Source organism: Saimiri boliviensis, chromosome 14, assembly GCF_048565385.1.
Source record: "Saimiri boliviensis isolate mSaiBol1 chromosome 14, mSaiBol1.pri, whole genome shotgun sequence".
Classification (NCBI taxonomy): Eukaryota; Metazoa; Chordata; class Mammalia; order Primates; family Cebidae; genus Saimiri; species Saimiri boliviensis.
Window position 1 is genome coordinate 38,637,952 of NC_133462.1, and position 27,251 is coordinate 38,665,202.

Genomic DNA, 27,251 nt, shown 5'->3' on the forward strand with positions numbered 1-27,251 from the left:
AAAGCAATGAAGTGGGATGGGATTCCAGCTGCACCCCCAAAGCCCCAGTGCAGATCCTCATTGGCACAGAGTAGGTCACATATCCATCCTCAAACCAATCACCATGGCCAGGGTTGTGGCATGTTCTGATTGGCCACTGGCAAGATCAGCACGGCCCATTCACCAGGACTGGGATGCAGGGGGTCAGAGAGGCAGGTGGGCACTGCCTATTGCCCTCAGTCAGGGTAATGGAGCCCCTGCCCCACAGACACACGGCAGAGTTTCTGCTTCACTCATTTTGAGGCCGGGAAGTGTTCGGTGCCCAAAGCTTTCAACACCACCAAGACGCGGTGCTGCTGCAGTAAGAGGCCTGGGGAGGGCTGGGGAGACCCCTGCGAGCTGTGTCCCCAGGAGGAGAGTGGTGAGTGCCCACCCCTGTCCAGGTTCCCCCGTCATGATGTGCTCTCTCCTTTCTCTCCCATTCTTCCCTCACCCTTCCCTGCATACACCTGGGGGCTGAACCTGGCCCCTGATTCTGATTCCCCTCCCCATCTCCGTCCAGCTGCTTTTCAGGAGCTCTGCCCCTTTGGCCACGGGGCAGTCCCGGGCCCGGATGACTCCCGAGAAGGTGAGCCTCTCATCCACGTGCTAAGAGCCCCTTCTAAGCCGCCCAGTTCCATCTCTGCACTGCCTGCGTCTCTGAGTCTCAGGTTCCCCCTGAGACCCATGGGCTGCCCTGGACCCTGCCAGCCTAGGGTGTGGACTCTTGCCCTTGGGACCTTGAATGTGGCCAGGGCACTGGGGATTGCCTGGTGACAGGAACCATGTCTGCAATGCCTGCTGTCCGCAGACGTGAACGAGTGTGCAGAGAACCCTGGCGTCTGCACTAATGGCATCTGTGTCAACACCGATGGATCCTTCCGCTGTGAGTGTCCCTTTGGCTACAGCCTGGACCTCACCGGTATCAGCTGTGTGGGTGAGTGGCCTGCCCTGCCCCAGCCCTGCACCAGCCCCTCCCAGGCCCCTCCCAGGACAGGAAGGAGCAGAGCAGGGCGGGGAAGACACTCCCAGGCAGTGGGCGAGATCCTCATTCTTTCACACCTCGATCATTCATTTATTGGCTCATTCATTCACTCACTTGTTCACTCATTTGCTCCCTCACTCATTATCTCCCTCACTCATTCACTAATTCACTCCTTTGCTCACGCATTCCTTCACTTGTTCATTCACTCCTTCATCCACACCTCATTCATTCACTGGCTCATTCATTTACTCACTTATTCAGTTATTCACTCATTCACTCATTTGCTTCCTCACTCATTCCTCCCTCACTCATTCACTTACTAATTCACTCACTCATTCACACCTCACTCATTCATTCACTGAACACGTACCGCTTGCCTGCCCCATAGCCAGACTAGAGGTGCATTAATCTGGCCCCATCTGATCTGTGGTGGTCAACAGGCAGGCAGATGAGATGCTTCTGAGGTTGGGGGACCCTCTGAAGGCACTGACCACTGCCTTACATCCACCCAGACACAGACGAGTGCTCCGTCGGCCACCCCTGTGGGCAAGGCACATGCACCAACATCATCGGAGGCTTCAAATGTGCCTGTGTGGACGGCTTTGAGCCTGGCCCCATCATGACCTGCGAGGGTACAACTCTGCCTGCCCGGCACCTGGGCCATGTGACAGAGATGCCTGGGGGAGGGAGTGGAGGTCCCACCAGCAGCCCCCACCCAGCTGGCACTTTCACTGGCCTCCCCAGATATTGATGAGTGCTCCCTGAACCCGCTGCTCTGTGCCTTCCGCTGTCACAATACCGAGGGCTCCTACCTGTGCACCTGCCCGGCCGGCTACACCCTTCGGGAGGATGGGGCCACGTGTCGAGGTAGGTCCCACACAGGCAGGGTCCTGGGGCTCCCTATCCCTTGATCCCGAAGCCCACCCATTAGATGTCAGTAACATCCTTGACCCTGGAGTTGAGCACATCTAGGTGTGATCTCAGCTCTTCCACTTCCTGTCCCCCAAACAGAGGAATAAGAACCCTCATCGCTGAGCTGGGGGGCGGTGAGCAATCAAGGAGGCAAAGTGAGTGAAGAGGTCGGGCATGGTGTCTCACACTCATAAACCCAGCACTTTGGGAGGCCAAGGCAGGAGGATCGCTTGAGCCCAGGAGTTTGAGAACAGCCTGGACAACATAGCAAGACCCCATCTCTAAAAAAAAATTTAAACATAAGCTGGGCATGGTGTCATGTGCCTGTAGTTCCAGCTACTCTGGAGGCTGAGGTGGGAGGATTGCTTAAGCCCAAGAGTTTGAGGTTGCAGTGAGCTATGATTGCCCTACTGTACTGCAGCCTGGGCAACAGAGAGAGACTCTAACTCTTAAAAAAAAAAAAAAAAATGGACGAGGGGGAGGGCACTAACATCTCTCTGGATCCAGAATCTAACAGGACGGGAGGTGCTAGACCTGCCCTGAGTGGGTAGAATGGCGGGAACAGCCACAGGGGATAATAATGCAGCCACGCCTGAGACATTTTTATTGTCACAACAGGGAGTGAGGTTCCTGGCATTGAGTGGCCAGGGATGCTACTAAGTATCATTCAGAGTGGCTGGGCGCAACGGCTCACGCCTGAAATCTCAACACTTTGGGAGGCCAAGGCAGGTGGATCACTTGGAGGTTAGGAGTTTGAGACCAGTTTCACCAACATGGTGAAACCCTGTCTCTACTAAAAATACAAAAGAATAAGCTGGGCATGGTGGCGGGCACCTGTAATCCCAGCTACTTGAGAGGCTGAGGCAGGAGAATCACTTGAACCTGGGAGGCAAAGGTTGCAGTGAGCCAAGAACACGCCACTGCACTCCAGCCTGGAGAACAAAAGTGAAACTCAGTCTGAAAATAAATAAGTAATAAAAAATACAAAATTAGCTGGACATCGTGGTGCACATCTGTAATCTCAGCTACTTGGGAGTCCGAGAGACAGGAGAATTGCTTGAACCTGGGAGGCAGAGGTTGCAATGAGCTGAGATCACACCATTGCACTCCAGCCTGGGCAACAAGAGCAAAACTCCATCTCAAAAAAAAAAAAAGAAAGAAAGAAAAAAGGCTGGGCGAGGTGGCTCATGCCTGCAATCTGAGACCAGCCTGACCAACGTGGAGAAACCTTGTCTCTACTAAAAATACAAAAAATTAGCCGGGCATGGTGGCACATACCTGTAATCCCAGCTACTCAGGAGGTTCAGATAGGAGAATCGCTTGAACCCAGGAGGCGGAGGTTGCAGTGAGCCAAGATCATGCCATTGCACTCCAGCCTGGGCAGCAAGAGTGAAATTCCATCTAAAAAAAAAAAAAAATCCTGCAATGCACATAGAACAGCCACCCACCACAAAGAACTTTCCTATCCCAAATGTCCATGTGTCAAGGGTGGCAGACCCTGCTCTGAGACTCTGTCTCTGGGGCTGTTTCAGGGTCATTGTTCCAGGACCCATGAGCAGACTCACAGACCCTGAAGTGAGCAGGGGATGCAAGCTTTGGGGGGCAGTTCCTGATTCCCTCAGCTTCTTGGAGGCTGGGGCTGGGCAGGAGCTGGGGGCTTCCTTTCTCGGAGGGACAGACCCTTGGCAGGGCCTGCAGGGAACTCACTCAGGTCCTACTGGGGCTGGTGTAGGGTGGAATCCAGGTTGCCACAGCCATCGGGTGCCTGGCCTTGGCTGACCGTCTGTCTCTGATCATCCAAAGATGTGGACGAGTGTGCAGATGGTCAGCAGGACTGCCACGCCCGGGGCATGGAGTGTAAGAACCTCATCGGTACCTTCACGTGCGTCTGTCCTCCAGGCATGCGGCCCCTGCCTGGCTCTGGGGAGGGCTGCACAGGTATGGGCCACTGGAGCGTCAGGGGTGCAGGGAACCCCTTGTGGAAGGGAGAGGTTAGAGCAAGAGGGTCAGACCGGGCACAGTGGCTTATACTGTCATTCCAGCACTTTGGGAAGCTGAGGCAGGAGGATGGCTTGAGCCCAGGAATTTGAGAATGCAATGAGCTAGGACAGTGTTGCTACACTCTAGCCTGGGTGGCAGAGTGAGAGCCCACTTCCAAAAACAATAAAAATAAAAATAGGACCTGGCATGGTGGCTCATGCCTGTAATCCCAGAACTTTGGGAGACCAAGGCGGGTGGATCACCTGAGGTGAGGAGTTTGAGACCAGGCTGGCCAACATGGCAAAACCCCATCTCTACTAAAAATACAACAACAACAACAAAATATTAGCTGGGCTTGGTGGCGGGCACCTGTGTTCCCAGCTTCTTGGGAGGCTGAGGCAGGAGAATTAAGGTGGAGGTTGCAGTGAGCTGAGATTGCGCCATTGCTCTCCAGCCTGGATGGCAGAGCAAGACTCTGTCTCAAAAAAATAATAATGCCGGGCGCGGTGGCTCAAGCCTGTAATCCCAGCACTTTGGGAGGCTGAGGCGAGTGGATCACGAGGTCGAGAGATCGAGACCATCCTGGTCAACATGGTGAAACCCCGTCTCTACTAAAAACACAAAAAAGTAGCTGGGCATGGTGGCGCTTGCCTGTAATCCCAGCTACTCAGGAGGCTCAGGCAGGAGAATTGCCTGAACCCAGGAGGCGGAGGTTGCGGTGAGCCGAGATCGCGCCATTGCACTCCAGCCTGGGTAACAAGAGCGAAACTCCGTCTCAAAAAAAAAAAAATAATAATATAATAATGATGATAAAAATAAAGTAATTAAATAAAATAAAAATAAAAATAAGCAAGAGGGCTTGGGCAGACCCAAAGGGGCCCTTTGGGACTGCGGGAGAGGCTGGCTGCCTATGGCCTCCCCTCCTCCTCCCCCTGCCTGCCTCTTCCCTGCCCTCTCAGACGACGATGAATGCCGCGCTCAGCCTGACCTGTGTGTCAGTGGCCGCTGCATCAACACCGTGGGCAGCTTCCGGTGCGACTGTGATGAGGGCTTCCAGCCCAGCCCTGCCCTTACCGAGTGCCATGGTGAGTGTGGCCAGGCACGCACAGTGGATGCAGCCACCTACTTCGGGGCACCACTGCCTGTTGCTCCCACTGCCTGGGAGCTCCCCAAGGCAGGGATGGGTTCTGGGGCACTGAGGGGCAACCCCCTGGAGGAGTTTCATCCTCCATGCTTCCTCCAACCACACTGGAACCACGCCACACCCTGCAACTGACCTTCCCCAGATCTCCCATTTCCTGGGCGCTAACCCCAGCGCATGACCCACTAGCGCCATCTATCCTGTGTATCCAACTCCCTCTTGGACACCCCAATTCCCAACATCCCCAAAATACAGCTTGCCCCAAAGCAAGCTCAGTCTTTGCCCCCAAGCCAGCCTCCTGAAGTGACCCTTGGCCTTCCTTTTGTTCCCACAGACATCCGGCAGGGGCCCTGCTTCACCGAGGTGCTGCAAGCCACATGCCAGGCTCTGTCCAGCGGCAGTGAGGCTGTCACCAGGGCTGAGTGCTGCTGTGGGGGTGGCCGGGCCTGGGGGCCCCGCTGCGAGCTCTGTCCCCTGCCCAGCACCTCCACCTACAGGAAGCTGTGTCCCCACGGCTCAGGCTACACCACCGAGGGCCGAGGTGGGTGCCCATGCCCTCAGGACCCAGGGAGGCAGGGAGCGAGGGAGTTTGCTCAAGGTCATGTGTCTGTACTCCAGCAGGTGTTAGAATGTGTGAGTCACTGTGTGTGTGTGTGTGTGTGTGTGTGTGAGTGTGTGTGTCTTTGTGCTAGCAGATATGAGAACTAGTATGTGCCTTGCCTGTGTGCAAGAACTCGGGGTTGAGGGAGCAGGGATGTGAGTCTGTGTGTGTGTGTGTGTGTGTGTGTGTGTGTGTGTTTTGAGACACTCACTTTGTCACCCAGGCTGGGGTGCAGCAGTGCAATCTCAGCTCACTGCAACCTCTGCCTCCCAGTGACATACCTGTCATCCCAGTACTTTGGGAGGCTGAAGTGGGAGGATCGCTTGAGCCCAGGAACTTGAGGCTGCAATGAGCGAGGACGGTGCCACTGCACTCCAGCCTGGGCAACAGAGCGAGACCCCATCTCCAAAAACCATAAAAATAAAAAGCAGGGAGAGAGATCCAAGATGGCTGATCACTAGCAGCTCGGGATTGGAGCTCCCAGTGAAAGCACAAAGAACGAGAGGACGCCACACCTTCACATGAATTCTTGTTGCTCACGCACCAGGAGATTCCCAGCGGAGGAGCCCCACGGGTCGCCAGCGCGACTCTTGTGACCGGCGAGGCGGTTTTGCTGGCGCCTCGGAGCGTCGGTTCTTGGTGCAGAGTCAGAAAAGCACCATCAACCTTAACGCCGCTGTTTAGTCGGTGCAGTGGGTTGCTCAGATTTCGGCGCTGAGAATCAATAAGTTGGACGTCCACTCAGAAACCCAACTACAAAGACGGTAAATACAAAGACCACAGATGGATAAATCTTTTTTTTTTTTTGTACTTCTCAATTAATTTTCCTAATGACAATAAAATCATGACTTTTTTTTTCTTGGCAATCCCAAATGTAGAAATCCCCAAACAGGCTTGTAAGTTTTTTTTTTTTTTTTTTTTTTTTTTTTTAGAAAAAGAATAAAGAAGAGGAAGAAAGAGAAAGAGGAAGAGGGAGAGAGAATGGGGGTATTGCTTTATTGCCTGGGCTAGAATGCAATCTAAATATGGGTATGCCTATAACTGTCCTTAATAATGGAGATATAAAAGAAAATGAGGGAAGAGAATAACAAACAAGGAGCCAACCAACATTTCGTTTAAACTTCTAAGTTGATATGATGTGGTACTGATCTACGTATTCCTGTATTGGATGCGTATATATTTAGGATCTTTAGCTCTTCTTGTTGTTGCATTGATCCTTTAATCATTATATAATGTCCTTCTTTGCTTCTTTTGATCTTTGTTGCTTAATTTTAACTTCTGCTTTTTATTTATTTATTTTAGCTCTCTGTTTGGTTGGTAAATCCTTCTCCATCTCTTGTTTTAAATCTTTGTGTATCCTTGAATGTGAGATGGGTCTGGATGCAGCATACTGATCGGTTTTAGTTTTTTATTCAAATTGCCTGTCTGTCTTTGGATGGGGGATTTAGTCAATTTAAATTTAGAATCAATAATAATATATGTGAGTTTAATACTGCCAGTTAATATTAGCTGGCTATTTTGCCCATTAGTTGATGTAAATTCTTCATTATATTGATGCTCTTTTTGGTATTTTTTTTAGAAAGGCTGATACTGTTTGTTCCTTTCTATGTGTAGTGGTTCTTTCAGAAGCTCTTGTAAAGCAGGCCTGGTGGTGATGAAATCTCTGAGTGCTTGCTTATTCACAAAAAAACTTTATTTTTCCTTCACTTGTGAAGCTTAGTTTGGCTGGATGTGAAATTCTGTGTTGAAAGTTCTTTTCTTTAAGGATGTTGAATATCGGTCCCCACTCTCTTCTGGCTTGTAGGGTTTCTGCTGAGAGATCTGCTGTAAGTCTGATAGGCTTCCCTTTGTGGGTAACCTGACCTTTCTCTCTGGCTGCCCTTAGTATTTTCTCCTTCATTTCAACCCGGGTGAATCTGACGATTATGTGCCTTGGAGTTGCTCTTCTGGAGGAATATCTCTGTGGTGTTCTCTGTAGTACCTGGAGTTGAATATTATCCTGCCTTACTAGGTTGGGAAATTTTTCCTGAATAATGTCCTGAAGCGTATTTTCCAGTTTGGATTCATTCTCTTGCTCACTTTCAGGTACACCTATCAAGCGTAGATTAGGTCTTTTCACATAGTCCCATATTTCTTGGAGACTTTGCTCGTTCCTTTTTATCCTTTTTTCTCTAATCTTGTCTTCTAGTTTTATTTCATTGAGTTGGTCTTCGACCTCTGATATCCTTTCTTCTGCTTGATCAATTAGGCTGTTAAAACTTGTGCATACTTCGTGAAGTTCTCGTATTGTTTTTCAGCTCCATCAATTCACTTATATTCCTCTCTAAATTGTGTATTCTTTTTAACATTTCGTCAAATCTTTTTTCAAAGTTCTTAGTTTCTTTGGATTGGTTTAAAACAAGTTCTTTTAATTCACAGAAGTTTCTCATTATCCACATTTTGAAGCCTGCTTCTGTAATTGGAACACACTCGTTCTCCATCAAGCCTTGTTCCGTTGCTGATGAGGAACTGTGATCCCCCGTTGAAGGAGAGGCGTTCTGATCTTGGGCATTCTCAGCCTTTTTTGGCTGTTTTCTTCCCTTCGTTATAAATTTATCCATCTGTGGTCTTTGTATTTACCGTCTTTGTAATTGGTTTTCTGAGTGGATGTCCGACTTACTGATTCTCAGCGCCGAAATCTGGGCAACCCACTGCACTGACTAAATCAGCGGCATTAAGATTGATGGTGCTTTTCTGACTCTGCACCAAGAACCGACGCTCCGAGGCGCCGGCAAAACCACCTCGCCGGTCACAAGAGTCGTGCTGGCGACCCGTGGGGCTCCTCCGCTGGGAATCTCCTGGTGCGTGAGCAACAAGAATTCATGTGAAGGTGTGGCGTCCTCTCGTTCTTTGCGCTTTCACTGGGAGCTCCAATCCCGAGCTGCTAGTGATTAGCCATCTTGGATCTCTCTCCCCGGATAAATCTACAACGAAAGGAAGAAAACAGCCGAAAAAGGCTGAGAATACCCAAGATCAGACCGCCTCTCCCTCAGCGGGGGATCCCAGTTCCTCATCAGCAACGGAACAAGGCTTGATGGAGAACGAGTGTGTTCCAATTACAGAAGCAGGCTTCAAAATGTGGATAATAAGAAACTTCTGTGAATTAAAAGAACTTGTTCAAACCCAATCTAAAGAAACAAAGCATTTTGAAAAAAGGCTTGACGAAATGTTAACAAGAATACACAATTTAGAGAGGAATATAAGTGAATTGATGGAGCTGAAAAACACAATATGAGAACTACGTGAAGTATGCACAAGTTTTAACAGCCGAATTGATCAAGCAGAAGAAAGGATATCAGAGGTCGAAGACCAACTCAATGAAATAAAACTAGAAGACAAGATTAGAGAAAAAAGGATAAAAAGGAACGAGCAAAGTCTCCAAGAAATATGGGACTATGTGAAAAGACCTAATCTACGCTTGATAGCTGTACCTGAATGTGACGAAGAGAATGAATCCAAGCTGGAAAATATGCTTCAGGATATTATTCAGGAAAATTTTCCCAACCTAGTATGGCAGGATAATATTCAACTCCAGGTAATACAGAGAACACCACAGAGATATTCCTCCAGAAGAGCAACTCCAAGGCACATAATCGTCAGATTCACCCGGGTTGAAATGAAGGAGAAAATACTAAGGGCAGCCAGAGAGAAAGGTCAGGTTACCCACAAAGGGAAGCCTATCAGACTCACAGCAGATCTCTCAGCAGAAACCCTACAAGCCAGAAGAGAGTGGGGACCGATATTCAACATCCTTAAAGAAAAGAACTTTCAACCAAGAATTTCACATCCAGCCAAACTGAGCTTCACAAGTGAAGGAAAAATAAAATTGTTTGTGAACAAGCAAGCACTCAGAGAATTCATCACCACCAGGCCTGCTTTACAAGAGCTTCTGAAAGAACCACTACCCATAGAAAGGAACAAACAGTATCAGCCTTTCTAAAAAATACCAAAAAGAGCATCAATATAATGAAGAATTTACATCAACTAATGGGCAAAATAGCCAGCTAATATTAAATGGCAGTATTAAACCCACATATATCATTATTAATTCTAAATTTAAATTGACTAAATCCCCCAATCCAAAGACAGATAGGCAATTTGAATAAAAAACTAAAACCCATCAGTATGCTGCATCCAGACCCATCTCATATTCAAGGATACACAAAGACTCAAAACAAGGGATGGAGAAAGATTTACCAACCAAACGAGAGCTAAAATATATAAATAAAAAGCAGAAGTTACAATTTTTGCCTCTGATAAAATAGTTGTTAAAGCAACAAAGATCAAAAGAAGCAAAGAAGGACATTATATAACGATAAAAGGATCAATGCAACAACAAGAAGAGCTAAAGATCCTAAATATATACGCACCCAGTACAGGAATACCCAGACATGCAAGACTAATAAAGAGACTTAGACTCCCACACAATAATAGTGGGAGACTTCAATATTAATATTAGACAGATCACAGAAAATTAACAACGATATCCAGGACTTGAACTCAGATCTGGAACAAGTAAACGTAATTAACATTTATAGAACTCTCCACTTTAAATACACAAAATATACACTCTTATCAGCACCACATCATATCAACTTAGAAGTTTAAATGAAATGTTGGTTGGCTCCTTGTTTTTCTCTTCCCTCATTTTCTTTCATGTCTCCATTATTAAGGACAATTACAGGCATACCCATATTTAGACTGCATTCTAGCCCGGGCAATAAAGTAATACCCCCATCCTCTCTCCCTCTTCCTCTTTCTCTTTCTTCCTCTTCTTTATTCTTTTTCTTATTATTAAAAAAAAAAAAAAAAAGCAAGAGGGCCTAGACAGACCCAAAGGTGCCCTTTGGGGCCATGGGAGAGGCTGGCTGTCCCACGGTCAAAAAAGATGTGGTTTCACCATGTTGGCCAGGCTGGTCTCGAACTCCTGGCCTCAAGTGATCTGCCCACCTCAGCCTCCCAAAATGCTGGGATTACAGGCAAGCCACTGCGCCCGGCCCAGTGTGTGTTCTTTGTGTGTGAGAGCTCATTCCAGACTGCGAGGGAGCCGGTGTGTGTCTGTGTCAGCTGGGTGAGAAGTACACACCGTGTTCATCTATGAACTGGAAGGCAGTGAGAGGGAGCCAGCCGGCCTGTGTGTTCTGGGCTCGGGTGAGTGTACAAGGGCAGGTATGTGAGTGTGTGCATGTGTGAGCGAGTGTGAGGCCATCAGCTTGTCCCATTGAGTGTGTCACTGAGAGTAAGATGGGTTATCTGTGTGACCAGAAGTGACATCAATAGGACTGGGGAGGAAATGGCTTTTCAAGGGTGTGTCTCAGGGGAGACCTGGGAGTCCCTGAGTGTGAGTGTGTGTTTTTTTTTTTGTTTTGTTTTTTTGTTTTTTGTTTGTTTTTTTTTTGAGACGGAGTTTTGCTCTTGTTACCCAGGCTGGAGTGCAATGGCGCGATCTCGGCTCACCGCAACCTCCGCCTCCTGGGTTCAAGCAATTCTCCTGCCTCAGCTTTTGTATTTTTAGTAGAGATGGGGTTTCACCATGATGACCAGGATGGTCTCGATCTCTCGACCTCGTGATCCACCCGCCTCGGCCTCCCAAAGTGCTGGGATTACAGGCTTGAGCCACCGCGCCCAGCGAGTGTGTGTTTTTGTGGGGGGGACCGAGTGTTGCTCTTGTAACCCAGGCTGGAGTGCAGTGACACAATCTTGGTTCACTGCAACCTCCGCCTCCCGGGTTCAAGTGATTCTCCTGCGTCAGCCTCTGAGTAGCTGGGACTACAGGTGCCCACCACCATGCCTGGCTAATTTTTGTATTTTTAGTAGAGATGGGATTTCCCCATGTTGGCCAGGCTGCTCTTGAACTCCTGACCTCATAATCTACATAATTTCTGGGGTTTTTTGTTTGTTTGTTTGTTTTTTTGAGATGGAGTCTGTCACCCAGGCTGGAGCACAGTGGCATAATCTCAGCTCACTGCAACCTCCGACTCCCAGGTTAAAGCAATTCTCAGCCTTCTAAGTAGCTGGGATTACAGGCGCCCACCACTACACGCAGCTAATTTTTGTATTTTTAGTGGAGACGGGGTTTCGCCATGTTTGTCAGGCTGGTCTTGAACTCCTGACCTTGTGATCCACCTGCCTCGCTCTCAGCCTCTCAAAGTGCTGGGATTACAGGTGTGAGCCACCGTGCCCGTGTCTCTCTGTTGTGCATGTTGGTGCACTAAGGAGGTGTCACTATTGAGGCTGATGGGGCGTGTGGGGGTGGAGCAGGCTGGGGATAAGGGGTGGGTAGGTGTCATCCACAGCCTGAGGATGAGGTCCATGTGGGCTGGGGTGCAGGGGCAGGTGTGGAAAGGAGGCTGGACTGGCCTCTGAGAAGAGGGCTGCTGAGCAGAGAGAAGGAGACACGCCTCAGTGGGTCTCGGTGGCCAGCCAACCCCATCTGCACCCTGCTTTTCCCCAGATGTAGATGAGTGTCGTATGCTCGCTCACCTGTGTGCCCACGGGGAGTGCATCAACAGTCTCGGCTCCTTCCGCTGCCACTGTCAGGCCGGGTACACGCCAGATGCTACTACCACCACCTGCCTGGGTGAGCCCAGCCCTCTGCACCTGCACCCTTGGCCCAGCCCGGCCACCTTCTGCGCAGCCCCTGACCCCAAATTCCCTGAGACTTTCCAGTTTGCAATGTTAGGTTTTCATTTACGAAGTGGTGCCTGAACCGTGCAGACAACTGAGGGCCAGGTGTGATGGCTCGCTACTGTAATCCCAGTATTTTGGGAGGTGGAGGTGGGAGGATTGCTTGAGGCCAGAAGTTCTAGGCCAGCCTGGACAACATAGCAAGGCCCCATGACTACAAAAAATTTAAAAAGAAAATTTGACAGGAGTGGTGGCCTGTAGTCCCACATGCGCCTATAGTCCCAGCAACTGGGGAGGCTGCTTGAGCTCAGGAGTCTGAGGCTGCAGTGAGCTATGATTGTGCCACTGCAGCCCAGCCTGGGTGACAGAGTGAGACCTTGTCTCTTAAAAAATGAAAAAGAAAAGAAAGAAAAAGGAAGGAAGGAAGGAAGGAAACATCCTTTCCTTCTCCCACCCTATCCCATTTGGGCCACTTTCCTGCTTTTATTTCTTCCTTTTATTTTGCATATCCTGAGATTTTTCAATTACATTTTGTAGCAAGTGTAAGTCAGCGGGAGGCAAACTCCAGCCGAGGGCCAAGTCTGGCCCTTCATTTGTTCTTGTCAGTAAAGTTTTATTAGCACATAGCCATGCACGTTTGTCTGTTTACCCTCAATGGCTGCTTTGCTCCTGCAAAGGCCACATGGAGTAGTTGTGTCTGAGATGGTGTGGCCTCCAAAACCAGATGTATTTACCATCTGGCTTTTTGCAGAAAAAAATGCTAATTCCTATGTAAGTCCATAGATTCTGGATGGTCAGGGTCTGAGTGGAGACCCCAGTTCCTGAACATCCCCAGAGAATGCCTCTCTAACCCTACCCCCGCCACACCCCACTGCCCTTCCCTAGATGTGGATGAGTGCAGCCAGGTCCCCAAGCGGTGTACCTTCCTCTGCAAAAATACAAAGGGCAGTTTCCTGTGCAGCTGTCCCCGGGGTTACCTGCTGGAGGAGGATGGCAGAACCTGCAAAGGTGATGTCCTTTCAACTCACCCCCACCCCTGCTGCTGCATGCACTCTAGGGCCCCACTTCTGTCCCCAAAGGGATACCCAAGACATGTGTTGTGCAATTTCACCCCTTCCCATCTGCATGGAGTCAAGCACTATCTCTGGGGTCTTTCTCCTATCACCCTTCTGCCTGGAGGTTGCAAGGGCAGCCTCTGGGAAGTCTCCCAAGCCCGCACTGAGCCCTGACCTGAGCCTGCTGGACCATCTGTGCTGCAGACCTGGATGAATGCGCCTCTAGGCAGCACAACTGTCAGTTCCTCTGTGTCAACACTGTCGGCGCCTTCACCTGCCGCTGCCCCCCTGGCTTCACCCAGCGCCACCAGGCCTGCTTTGGTGAGTAACCCTTTCCTGTCACCGGGAGTCGGTGCACGACCCCAGCCTTAGTTCTTTTGTTCACCAAAAAGGTATCAAGTTGGCCAGGTGAAGTGGCTCATGCCTGTAATCCCAGAATTTTGGGAGGCCAAGGCAGGTGGATCATCTGAGGTTAGAAGTTGGAGACCAGCCTGGCCAACATGGTGAAACCTCATCTCTAGTAAAAATACAAAAAAATAGGCAGGTTTGGTGGTGGGCACCTGTAATCCTAGCTACTCAGGAGGCTGAGGCAGAAGAATCGCTTGAAGCTGGGAGGCAGAGGTTGCAGTGAGCCAAGATCATGCCACTGCACTCCAGCAATAATATTTAAAATAGCAAGAATATTTAAAGACACAGAAAGATGTTTACAGACTACTCTATTTAAAACAGTAGCTTACACACACACACATGCATGTGCACACGCACACACACACATACACACCCCATACACTGGTAGTTTAAACTACAGGGATTGATTTTCCCTCAGTGCTGGAGGCTGGGCAGTTCAAGATCAATGTGGCAGCCTGGTTGGTTCTGTGAGGGCTCTCTTCTTGGTTTGCAAACAGCCGCCTTCTTGCTGTGTCCTCACCTGGACAGACCAAGCTTTCTGGTGTCTCTTCCTGTAAGGGCATTATTCTCATTGTAAAAGCCTTACCCTCATTATCTTATCTAACCCTGATCACCTCCAAAGACCTCGTCTTCAAATATCATCCCACTGGAAGTTACGGCTTCAACATAGGATTTTGGAGAGACACAAACATTCAGTCCACAGCACTGGCTGACCTCACACTATTGTCGGGTTTCCATGAGGACAAAGCTTACCAGGCAACCCAATGTCATTTTTCCATGGGAGAAGGAAAAAAGGTTTTGTTAATCTTTTACTCTTTTACCAGGCACTGTCCTAAGCCCTTTATACGATTAGGTTAATTTAATTCTCTCTCACACATACACAAAAATGCAATGAGATAGACATTATCATCTCCATGTTAGAGCTGAGGAAATCGAGGAACAGAGAGGGTAAGTTGCCCAAGGACACACAGCTTTGAGGCGGTGGAGATGAGATCCTTTATGTACAGGATCTCAAACATTGGCATCTATTCTGTGAGTTGGGAACTGTTACAGATCTCATTTCACAGAGTGGGAAACAGGCACAGAGAGGGTGAGCGACTTGCCTGAAGCCACACAGTGATGGGACTGGCATTGTGTCACCTGATACAACCAATGGACAACCCTGCCAATCTCTCTCCTCTGCAGACAATGACGAGTGCTCAGCCCAGCCTGGCCCATGTGGTGCCCGAGGGCACTGCCACAACACCCCAGGCAGCTTCCGCTGTGAATGTCACCAAGGCTTCACCCTGGACAGCTCAGGCCATGGCTGTGAAGGTACAGCCTAGCTTTGGCTGGGGTCTAGTGCTTGGGGGTGCTGGGCCTGAGAGCCGCCTCATGAACCCTCTCTCCCTCTCTATGTCTCAGATGTGAATGAATGTGACGGGCCTCACCGCTGCCAGCACGGCTGTCAGAACCATCTGGGGGGCTACCGCTGCAGCTGCCCCCAGGGTTTCACCCAGCACTCCCAGTGGGCCCAGTGTGTGGGTGAGTGGAAGGAGCTGGGAAGAAGCTGGGTCCCCCACCAGAATCTGCTCAGAGCAGGCAACTAGCCACCACCTTGCAAGATGTTGTGACAAGTACAATTATCTAAAGTTTCAACAGGCCAACCCAGAAGGCAGTGAGTTCCCCACTGCTGGGGAGTCAAGGGGCAGCAGCATGAGCATGGAAAAGTGTCTGAGTTCCTTCCTTAGGGCATGGGGACCTAGAGAACTCAGTTGAGAAAGATTCTGAGACCTGAAGTCTGCAATTCTGTAATCACAGGGAAAGAGGGCTGTGATTGATTTGTGATGTCTGCCATGAGTGTGATTGGTGATGTCTGCTACAGATGCTGCAAGGGGCAGTGGAGGTGTGCATGCTGTATCATTGCCATAGTTGTTGCAGAGGCCTTTCATCTGAGGGGCTAGCCTTCTGCCCCTCAATCTTCCCCCATATTTTGGCTGCTCCATGATCTCCCAGCAGCCTGTTTCACTACTCTCTTCATTCCTCCCCTACAGTGCAGCTTTCACCCTCTACCATTTTCGGGCCCACTTACTGTCTCCTGAGACCTCTCCTCTGCCTCCATCCTCTACCTCTATTGTTCTGGGCACCACAGCCTGCTCCTCCTGGACACTCTGTCCTGTGGCCTCTGTTGTGTGGCTGTCCCTGCTCACCCACTGTCTCGCAGGCACTGCCTTCTCTGTCCCCTCCTCCTGTCTCTCACGGTGGGTCTTCAGTTAAGTTCTTCGCAGGCTTTCCACACCACACAACCCCCTCCCCTCCAGGCAAGACGCTTGTCCCCTGGGGATCTGGGGGATCCTACCATCAGCCTTTGCTGGCAACTCCTCCTTCTCAACTTGTCTCCTCCTCCCTGTACTGACTCATTTATTCTTTCCCCATCTGTCTGCCAAGGACCTCCCTTGCACTAGGACCTGAGCTCAGATGCAGAAGTGAACTGAAAAACCATTTCTGCCTTGAGTTGTTCAGCCAGCAGAGGAAACAGGGATTAATTAGACCCCTAATTAGGTTATCGACAGGGGACCATTTTACCCCCCTATAGTACATTTTGAAGTGTCTGGGAGACATTTTTGATCATCACAGTTGGGACCCAGCCTGGTAGTTCACTCTTGTGGAACACTGAGGTAGAAGGATCATTTGAGGCCAGGAGTTCAAGACCAGCCTGGGCAACATACCAAGACTCCCATCTCTACAAAGTTAAAAGATTAGCCAGGCATGGCGGTGCACACCTGTAGTCCCAACTACTGATCCTCCTGAGGCTGGAGGATCACTTGAGCCCAAGAGGTCAAGGCTGTAATGAGCTATGGTTGCACCACTACACTCCAGCCTAGGCAACAGGGCAAGAACCCAACTCTAAACAGACAATTGGAGCCAGATGGGTGTTCCTGGCGTCAAGTGGGTGGAGGCCAGGGATGCTGCTCACTGTCCCACAGTGCAAGGATGGCCTGCTGTAGAGAATGATCCAGCCCCAAATGTCAATAGCACTGAGGGTGAGAAAGCTCATTCTAGATCATCCCACACTTTGGGGTTTAGGGGAAGTGTTGAGAGATGCTGCGGAGGAGAACCATAGGGTTTGGGGCCGTGGGGCTGTGGGGCCAATTTAATCTCAGGGCTCGTTGCCAGCTTGCTGGAGGCTTTGACATTGGACTTGGGCTCTGAACAGAGGGCATTCCAGGTGGAGGGCTCTGGGGGTGCAAAGGCTGCCCCACCCCCTACCTCTGTGTCCTCCCTCTCCTCCTCCTTTCCTCCCACAGATGAGAACGAGTGTGCCCTGTTACCCCCCACCTGCGGAAGCGCCTCCTGTCGCAACACTCTTGGTGGCTTCCGCTGCGTCTGCCCCTCTGGCTTTGACTTTGATCAGGCCCTCGGGAGCTGCCAGGATGTGGATGAGTGTGCTGGACGGGGCGGCCCCTGTAGCTACAGCTGTGCCAACACGCCTGGTGGCTTCCTGTGTGGCTGTCCTCAAGGCTATTTCCGGGCTGGGCAAGGGTGAGAAGCTGGAGTGGGGCAAGCAGACTCCATGCCCTCCAAGCATCCATGCACGTGCACGCACACACACACACACACACACACACACACACACACACACGGGGCTTTGTGCATGCCAAGAATTTACCAGAAGAGTTCCTTTGGCCTGTGCACGCAGGCCTGTACCCAAATATGCAAAGAATCTTGGACACGCAGAGGTAGAGTGGCACCCGAATCTGCACACACAGGCTCACACCACTAACGTGTAGTTGTCCACATGGCACACACCTGTGCCAGCATTCCTGGGCACCCTCATGCATTCATAGATCCCAGCATGCACACGTGCGTGTGTGTGCACACGTGTATGCATGTCCCAGTGTGCACGCAGGCTCCTGCATCCCTGGGGGCACTGTGCCATTGTTACATCCTGGTTTGCACAGGTAAGGAAGCACGCATCAGCCTTCTGTGAGTGCTCACACTATACACAAACCCCCAGGCACACTCAGGGAGATTCACACATTCCTCTGAGCACACAGGCGCCTGCATGAGTTATTCCCCATGTGAACACACAGGTTGGCACACACACATGCCCCTGGGTATGCTCATGTCCATTTGCCCATCCCAGCCTGTGCCTGTCCTCTCACTCCTATGTTCACACCTATGCCCAGGTGAACCAAGGGGCACACATGCACACCCTTACATTGTGTACACACTCGTGCACACAGCCACACCAGCACACGCTCAGAGGCACATTTATGCGTGGCATTTGCAGCATGACTCAGAATGGAGTATGGAGGTGGAACAGGGTTGGGGGAGTTCCCACCAGCCCACCCCTGAAACCCCTCCATCCTGCTCATCCTGGCCCAGGCACTGTGTCTCCAGCCTGGGCTTCAGCTCCAGACCCCAGGACGCCTCAGACAAAGAGGAGCTGCTCTCGTCTGAAGCCTGCTATGAATGCAAGATCAATGGCCTCTCCCCTCAGAACCGGCCACGACGCAGTGGCCCGAGGGACCACCAGGTGACATGGGTGCTGCACTGGGCGGGGGTGGCCAGGGAACGGGGTGAGTTTGGGAAAGAGGCTGTGGACCTGACTTAGTTGTGTCAGCCCCCAAGAAGGAGCACCAGGCTCCTCATCACAGCATGTTCCCTGTGCCATGGGTGCCAGCTTGGGGCCTTCCTGTACTTTCTTGGCCCTGGGATTTTTCTTGGTGTGGGGGGTGGGTCTCTGGTGGACACATCCCCTGAGCACTGTACCTCACTCCTGGTGACGAGTCAGGCGTCTTCCATACAGACCCTGGCTGGGCTGTGATGTTTTCCATGGGTCCTTTTTCTTTTCTTTTCTTTTTTGAAATGAAGTCTCACTCTGTCGCCTAGACTGGAGTGCAGTGGCATGAGCTGGGCTTGCTGCAACTTCTGCCTCCTGTATTCAAGTGATTCTTGTGCCTCAGCCTCCCGAGTAGCTGGGATTACAGGCGCCCACCACCACGCCTGGCAAATTATTGTATTTTTATTAGAGACGGGGTTTCACCATGTCGGCCAGGATGGTCTCGATCTCCTGACCTCATGCTCCACCTGCCTCAGCCTCCCAAAGTGCTGGGATTACCGACGTGAGCCACCTTGCCCGGCCTCCATGGGTCCCTTTTATAAAGGCACTTGGACGCTGGAGAAGTTCCTGGGCCCCTCAACCGTGCCTGCACCATGGAATCTGTCACTCCCTCACCTCCTGGTTGGTGAAGTCCTCACTCTGGACCCCTTTGGGATTTACTTCCAGTGGGGCCCTAAGTGGCCTCTGTCCCAGAGCTTCTCCCATCTTTTCTGTGCATCCCTCTGAGCTGTTGTCACAAACCCTTGGCCCAAGTTAAGCTCAAGCTCCTTCCCTGCCTGAGCCTCGGGGAGGTGAGTCTTTTCTCTGGGGACCCCAGCAAAGGCTCCTCTTAGGAGCATCAGGGCCCCAACCTGACATACCCATTCAGCATCTGCCCTGTCCCCCTCCTGTTCCTGAGATGCCCTTGGAGTTCCTGAACCTGCCTTGCCTCTAGGAATCTCAGGGATCTTCAACACATCACTTAGAAGCCATAGGCCAGGCCTATGGCTCTGTCCCTCCTGCCCCTTTAAGCCACCCCATCAGGATGTGCAGAGAGGCAGTTTTGCCAGAGATGCCAGCTGCTTGCCCCTCAACAGGAGAGTCTCTGACTATGGGTCAGCCCTGCAGCCATCACCCAAGGGATCTGAAAGCCAAACATGTATTAAGCACCTGATGTATGCAGGTATCGCTCAAAATGCTCTGTACTCACAGCCTCTCAATATTATGACAACGCTGGAAAGTGCACATGCCACTATTTCCCCCATTTTACAGATGGAGGAACTGAGGCTCAGAGAGGTTAGGGCACATTCCCAAGTCATAGAACTTGAAAGTGGTGGCGGCCAGGTGCGGTGGCTCACACCTATAATCCCAGCACTTTGGGAAGCTGAGGTGGGAGGATCACCTGAGGTCAGAAGTTTGAAATCAGCCTGACCAATATGGTAAAACCCCATCTCTACTAAAATTACAAAAATTAGCTAGGCATGGTGGCATGCACCTGTAGTCCCAGCTACTTGGGAGTCTGAGGCAGGAGAATCACTTGAACCCAGGAGGCGGAGGTTGCAGTGAGCCAAGATCACACCACTGCACTCCAGCCTGGGTGACAGAGCAAGACTCCATCTCACCAAAAAAAAAAAAAAAAAAAAAAAAAGAAAAAGAAAAAAGAAAAAGAAAAAGAAAAGAAAGAAAGAAAAAGAGAAAGAAAGTGGTGGCTCAGAGATTCCATGACCATGGCACATGGACTTCTCTTTACAAGCAGTCTTGACATTCATGGCAAGCCATCCTAGGCCCTTCTGCCTTCTGAAGCCATCACTTTACATTGTTTCCCAAACAATTATAATTGAGCATAGAAACTACTACCCCAAGCTCACCCCAACTGTAGACATTGAGGATGAAGCTTCCTAACTCCACAGATTTTACTGAATACCTACTGCATGCTGGGCACTGTAATGGAGCAACAGCAAACAACAACAACAAAAACACCTGCCCTTATGAGGCTTGTATTCTAAAAGGGAGACGCACAAGAAATCAATATGTAAAACATACCATATTTTGTAACACATGACAAATATGATACATGATAAGTACTATGGGGAAAAACAAAGTCAGACATGAAATAGGGTTATTGGGCATGAGAGGCTTTCTGTGTTAGATAAAATGTGAATGTATTACTTTGTCCTTTTTCCTTCTAGTTATTTTTTTCCCCTTGCTAGGAAAAACTGTGGATGTATATATTATCCCATAGTTACTTGTATTTTCTGTAAACTTCACAAGGGTAGAGCTGTGTCTGTAGGATTTACTATTGTATTGCCACCCCTTGGTACCAGTAAGAGTGAGTGGAGTGATTATAAGGGCCCCCCAGGGCACAAGTAGATTAAGATAGAGAAGAGCTAATTTTTGAATTTTTAGTCAAGACAAGGTTTCGCCATGTTGGCTAGGCTGGTCTCAAACTCCTAGCCTCAAGTGATCTGCTCACCTCAGCTTCCCAAAGTGCTGGGATTACAGGTGTGAGCCACCATGCCTGGCCAAGGCCAGTATTTTGAGGCCAGCCTGGGCAACAGAGTGAGACCTTCTCCACCTACAAAAAGTATAAATATTAGTCGGCCATGGTGACCTGTGCCTGTAGTCCCAACTACTCGGGAGGCTGAGGTGGGAGCATTGCTTGAACCCAGGAGTTCGAAGCAGCAGTGAGCTGTGATCACACCTCTGCACTCCAGCCTGGGTGACAGACAGGTCATCTCAAAAATAGAGCTGTGTTGTGCCTTTGCCTGCAATACCCACTGATTGCCAGCAGGTGTCAGTAAGAGCAAAAGTCTGAACAGCATTCTGTGGGATGAAGGCCTGAGAGCTCCAGAACTGAGGGGATGGGGAACAGGAATAACTTTCACTTGAATGCAACAGCAAAACACTCCATTGGCATGTCAATGAGGCCAAGCCAACACAGCACTCCTCAAAGCAAAAGAGAAGAAAACACAGATGACCTTCTCCGGGATTGAATACGTCACCCAGCCCTGGGGTAGCCTGCCATTGAGCCTCGCTGTCTTATTGAGGGCCTTGTCCAGCTTCCAGTACCAGGAAGGCACTTCAGAGGAGCTTAAATAAAGAAGGGTTTGTCATTGGCACACAGGGAGCTCTCAAAGAGAGCCAGATGCAGGAAGCATAGCGGAAGCTATCGGGCGGCTCTTCTGTCTGGTCCTTTGCACCCTCCTCTCCAGCCCTGCTTGGCATCCATTTCTCTCACTGTCAGCTCTGGCATCCTTTTAGGGGCTGGCTTCTGCTGAAAGGCCCTTGTTCCTAACACCAGCCATCCCAGGACACCTCTGAGCGACCTTAGCGCTGTGGGGCCCAATATCATCGGAATGATCCCCTGGCTGCTGGGTCTCTGAGAGAAAATCTTTGATGCCCTTGACCCAGGCTGGCAGGGGTCTGAGCAAGGTCCCTCAGCTGAGACTAGGGGTCTGTCCCAGCCTCTCTCAGAAGCAGCCCAAGCCCTATGCCACTGAGTCTACAGCTCACATTGTGGATGTGATGGCCTTGTGGATGAAGAGCTAGACTTGATATGCCAAGGGAAGCTCACATTCCGTGTTTTTCTCCACTTTATTTTTTACTGACTGATTGTGTGTATGTGTGTGTGAGACAAGGTCTCACTCTGTCACCCAGGCTGGAGTGCAATGGCGCAATCATAGCTCACTACAGCCTTGAACTCCTGGGCTCAAGCAATTCTCCCACTTTAATCCCCCAAGTAGCTGAGAACACAGGCACATGCACCACATGCCCTCCCAGCTTATTTTTGTGTTTTTTTGTAGAGATGGGGTTCTCCATGTTGCCCAAGCTGGTCTCAAATTCCTGGGCTCAAGTGATCCACCCACCTCAGCCTCCCAAATTGCTGGGAATACAGGCGTGCCCAGCCCAGTGATCACTTGAGTCCAGGAGTTTGAGACCAGCCTGGCCAACATGGCAAAACCCTGTCTCTACTAAAAAAGCACTGTGCCCAGCCTATTTATTGATTTTTAAAATTCATTTCTTTTATTTTTTAGGGGAGACAGGGTCTCACTCTGTCACCCAGGCTAGAATGCAATGGTGCAATCCTATAGTCCCAGCTACTTGGGAGGCTGAGGTGGGAGGATCCTGAACACCTGGCTAATTTTTTTTTCCTGGAGCTCACTGCAGCTTGAACTCCTGGGCTCAAAGGATCCTGTGCAACACCACACCTGGGTAATTTTTTGTATTTTTAGTAGAGACAGGGTTTCACCACATTACTCAGGCTAGTCTCGAACTCCTGGACTCAAGCAATCTGTCCACCTTGGCCTCCTAAAGTGCTGGGATTACAGGTGTGAGCCACCTCGCCCAGCCAAGTTCTTGTTTTTTCGTAGCACGTCTTGTCACCTTTTCATTTTTCATTTATTTGTTTACTATCTGCTTTGCTTTACTAGAAGGCACGCTCCCTAAGGGGAAAGATTTTTATCTGCTCATTGCTGAACCCCTAGTGCCTAAAAGATTGCCAGGAATTCAGTAGGTGCCTAATAAACATATATATATATATATATATATATATATATATATACATACACACACACACACATTTGAGACAGGGTCTCAGTTTGTCATCCAGGCTGGAGTGTAGAGGTGTGATCACAGCTCACTGCCACTTCAAATCCCTGGGTCCTCCTGCCTCAGTGTCCCAAGTAGCTGGGACTACAGGTGCACGTCAGCACTAATATTTTTACTTTTTGTAGGTAGAGGAGGTCTCACTATGCTGCCCAGGCTGGCCTTAAAATCCTGCCCTTGGCTGGGCACCATGGCTCACACCTGTAACCCAGCATTTTGGGAGGCCAAGGTGAGCAGATCACTTACTGCCAGGAGTTTGAGACCAGCCTGGCCAATGTGGCAAAACCCTGTCTCTACTTAAAATACAAAAATTAGCCAGGCATGGTAGCAGGCACCTGTAGTCCCAGCTACTTGGGAGGCTGAGGCAGGAGAATCTCTTGAACCTGGGAGGCAGAGATTATAGTGAGCCGAGATCATGTCACTGCATTCCAGTCTGGGTGATAGAGAAAGACTCCATCTCAAAAAAAAAAAAAAAAAAAAAAAAAAAAAAAAGAAAGAAAAAAAGAAAGCAAGAAATGCTGGCCTCAAGCAATCCTCCTGCCACAGCCTCCCAAAGTGCTGGGATTATAGGCATGAGCCCCTGTGCCTAGCCTGTTTTTTGTTTTAGATTCAGAGGGTACAGATGCAGGTTTGTTCTTAATACATGGATGTATTGCATCATGAGGAGGTTTGGGCTTCTGCTGATCCTGTCGTCCACGTAGTGAACATAGTTCCCAATAGACAGTTTTTCGACCCTGGTCTCCCTCTCTCTCCCCACTCTAGTAGTCCCAGTGTCTGTTGCTCCCATCTTTGTGTCCATGGGTATGCAATTTTTAGCTTCCACTTATAACTGAGAACATGCTGTATTTGATCTTCTGTTTCTGCATTAATTCGCTTAGGATAATGACCTCCAGCTGCATCCACATTGCTGCAAATGACCTGATCTCATTCTTTTTTTATGGCTCTCTCCTCCACTTCAGAGACCGGCCAAAATCTCCTCTTTGGCCACAATCCCAGGACCCCCTACCCACACCACATCCCGATTCTCTTGGGCTCTGACCATGCACCTGGTCTTTCTCCCCAGGTGAGCCTGGCCACCCTTGACTCTGAGGCCCTGCTGACCTTGGACCTGACTCTCTCACACCTGGGCCGGGCCGAGCGCATCCTGGAGCTCCGGCCAGCCCTAGAGGGTCTGGAGGGCCGGGTCCGGTACGTCATTGCCCAGGGAAATGAACAAGGTTTCTTTCGCATGCATCACATCCATGGCTGCAGCTCCCTGCAGCTGGGGCGGAGGCGGCCAGAGCCTGGAATCTACCGACTGGAGCTGGTGAGCAACGTGGCAGGATCTTGGGGTGTCCAACCAGAGGGGCAGCCAGGGCCATGGGGCCAGGCCTTGAGGCTGAAGGTGCAGCTGCAGTTACTTTAGTTGGAAGGAGGCCTGATGGGCCCCAGCTGTCCAGTGAAGGAAGATTCTGGAACTGGGAAGGACTGATCCCCAGCAGTGATGACTGACCAGGTAGAACCCTGAAACTCAGGAAGAGTAACATGCTACACTACAACCTCAGGCAAGCCTGGCCTCTGCGCCAGCTCCAGGGGACCCCCAATTACTCAAGTCTTTCCTGGAGACAGCAAGAAGCCGCAGCTTGCACTCTCCACGCCACAGCCAAGGTCAGGGAGAGGCCCTGTGGTCACCGTGTCTGGTCAGTCTCAGGCTTTAGCTTCTGTACTGCACTGTGGTTTGCCTGGAGTCGTGGGGGAGGTTTGGCAGGACGTGGCAATGGCAACTGGGGTGGGCACAGAGCTTGTCCCTTGGAGCAGAAGGGTGTACAGGGGGCCCAGACCTCACAGTGATTTGTTGCGTTTGCCCCCATTTGGAGAATGCTTTTATATCAAAGTGGAGACAATAATAAAGTTATTTTGGGTTAAGTCTGCCTGCCCCTTGGCAAGTTCTTGAAGTAAGTAGATGCTGCCCTCGGGCTGGACCAGGCAGATCTTGTGCCTGGGGAAGTAGAAGGGCTTGTGGGCTCCCCATAATGGTAATAACAACTCACGCTTCCTGATCATGTAGTCATGCAGTACATGCCAGACATTGTTCTTTTTCTTTCATTCTTTCTTTCTTTTTTTTTTTTTTGAGACAGGATCTCGCTCTGTGCTCTGCTGCCCAGGTTGGAGTGCAGTGATGCAATTACGGCTCACTTCAGTCTCCACCTCCCAAGCTCAAGCAGTACTCCAGACTCAGCCTCTCCCAAGTAGATGGGACCAAAGGTGCACGCCACCATGCCTGGCTAATTTTTTTAAATTTCTTTTCCTTTTTCTTTTTTTTTTTAATAGACAGGATCTCTCTGTGTTACTCAGGCTGCAGGGCAGTGGCACTACAACTTCCGCCTCCTGGGTTCAAATGATTCTCGTGCCTCAGCCTCCTAAGTAGCAGGGACTACAGGTGTGCACCACCATGCCCAGCTAATTTTTGTATTTTTAGTAGAGACGGGGTTTCACCATGTTGGCCAGGCTGATGTCAAACTCCTGACCTCAGGTGATCCACCCACCTCAGCCTCCCAAAGTGCTGGGATTACAGGTGTGAGCCACATGCCCAGTCTAAAATTTATTTTTCTTAGAGAGGGTGTGTCCCTATATTGCCCAGACTGGTCTTGAACTCCTGGGCTCAAGTGATCTTACTGCCTTGGCCTCCCAAAGTGCTGGAATTACAGGCATGAGTATCTAAGTATTTTACGATTATTGACCACTGTGGTTGTCACTACAACCTTGAGGAATAGATGCTGCTACCATCCCGTTTTACAGGGAAGACTGAGGCTCAGAGAGGTTAAATACCTTGGCCAAGGTTGGGCCAGGTTGAAAGCTGGGCAGCCTGGCCAGGCATGGTGGCTCATGCCTATAATCCCAGCACTTTGGGAGGCCGAGGTGGGTAGGTCACCTTAGGTCAGGAGTTTGAGATCAGCCTGGCCAACATGTCGAAACCCTGTCTTTACTGAAAATACAGAAAAAAAAAAAAAAAAAAAGCCAGGCATGGTGGTATGTGCCTGTAATCCCAGCTACTCGGAGGCTAAGGCAGGAGAATCACTTGAATGCCGGGAAGGGGAGGTTGCAGTGAGCTGAGATTGTGCCACTACACCCAAGTCTGGGTGAGACAGCAAGACTCTGTCTCAAAAAAAAAAAAAGAAAAGAAAAAGTTGGGCATGTTCCTGGGCCATCAGTCCCCACACTGGTTCCAGGCAGATTCAAATTTGATGGCCAGGATATTCATTGTGTTAATAAACATGCAGTTAGCATGTACTGTGTACTGTGCGTGTCACACATCACAGTACATTTGGTCTCCAACAAAGCACTATGAGGCAGGCAATATTATCACCCCCATTTTCCAGGGGGGCAAAGTTGAGGCTTAGAGAGCTTGTGGAGCCTCTCTGGGTCACCTACATAGTGCACAGGGGAGCCTGAACACTGAATGTGACTCCATTTCTTCTGCAATTTCATCCCGATCCCTGGCCCCAAACCACCATGGTGTCCCTTAAGAGATTATGCGCTTGGTTTGCTTTTTTCTTTGAGACGAAGTCTTGCTCTGTTGCCCAGGCTGGAGTTCAGTGGTGCAATCTCGGCTCCGGCAACCTCTGCCTCCCAGGTTCAAACAATTCTCCTGTCTCAGTCTCCCAAGTAACTGGGATTACAGGCACCCACCACCACACTCAGCAATTTTTTTGTGTTTTTAGTAGCGACAGGGTTTCACCATGTTGGCCAGGCTGGTCTCAAACTGCTGACCTCAGGTGATTCACCCGCCTCAGCCTCCCAAAGTGCTGGGATGACAGACGTGAGCCACCGCACCCAGCCAATGTGCTTGGTTTTCATCCAGATCATTTTCTGTTGTGATGGAAACTGAGGTTGCCAAGGACAACACAATCCGTGGTGACTCAGGCCTCCACCTGCAGAAATGTCACTAGTGCCTGGCCCCAGAGTTCTGTACTTGGTTCTATCCTGGCCCGCCTGACTTACCAGTGGCCTCCAGGCAGCCCATAAGAGCTTGCAGAGGGCTTCTGTGTCCATCAGCTGGACTCACCACAGCCCTGGAATCTAAGCAGAGCAAGCACAGTGGCCCTTACTCTATGGACAAGCTCAGAGGTACCCAGAGAGTGAGCAATTGGTTCAAGGCCACCAGCTGGGAACCGCAGTTTGCAGACAGCAGCTAATGCTTGGCCCCTAGAGAGCCGTCTGTTAGGAGAGCTTGGGGTGATGGAGATCACATGGGATTCACCCCAGGCTGGGGCAGCAGCAACTTGCACCTCATCATGAAACGTAACAGGCAGGAA

The 27,251-nt window shown here is 50.2% G+C and overlaps 1 protein-coding gene across 8 annotated transcripts in view; it reads left to right on the forward strand.

Moving 5' to 3' along the window:
- Positions 1 to 24,852, forward strand: part of FBN3 (fibrillin 3) — a 91,966-nt gene extending 67,114 nt beyond the window's left edge. For all 8 annotated transcript variants that reach the window (XM_074384696.1, XM_039466741.2, XM_074384693.1 and 5 more), the window contains 16 exons: positions 248 to 400; positions 542 to 607; positions 830 to 955; positions 1,516 to 1,635; positions 1,748 to 1,870; positions 3,719 to 3,853; positions 4,855 to 4,980; positions 5,371 to 5,577; positions 12,131 to 12,256; positions 13,189 to 13,311; positions 13,563 to 13,679; positions 14,952 to 15,080; positions 15,171 to 15,290; positions 17,054 to 17,288; positions 18,135 to 18,285; positions 24,020 to 24,852. In XM_074384696.1, the coding sequence (XP_074240797.1) occupies positions 248 to 400; positions 542 to 607; positions 830 to 955; positions 1,516 to 1,635; positions 1,748 to 1,870; positions 3,719 to 3,853; positions 4,855 to 4,980; positions 5,371 to 5,577; positions 12,131 to 12,256; positions 13,189 to 13,311; positions 13,563 to 13,679; positions 14,952 to 15,080; positions 15,171 to 15,290; positions 17,054 to 17,288; positions 18,135 to 18,285; positions 24,020 to 24,361 (2,399 nt within the window). In that variant the 3' untranslated portion in view covers positions 24,362 to 24,852. The remainder of the gene's footprint in view (positions 1 to 247; positions 401 to 541; positions 608 to 829; positions 956 to 1,515; positions 1,636 to 1,747; positions 1,871 to 3,718; positions 3,854 to 4,854; positions 4,981 to 5,370; positions 5,578 to 12,130; positions 12,257 to 13,188; positions 13,312 to 13,562; positions 13,680 to 14,951; positions 15,081 to 15,170; positions 15,291 to 17,053; positions 17,289 to 18,134; positions 18,286 to 24,019) is intronic.
- Positions 24,853 to 27,251: the final 2,399 nt, after the last annotated feature.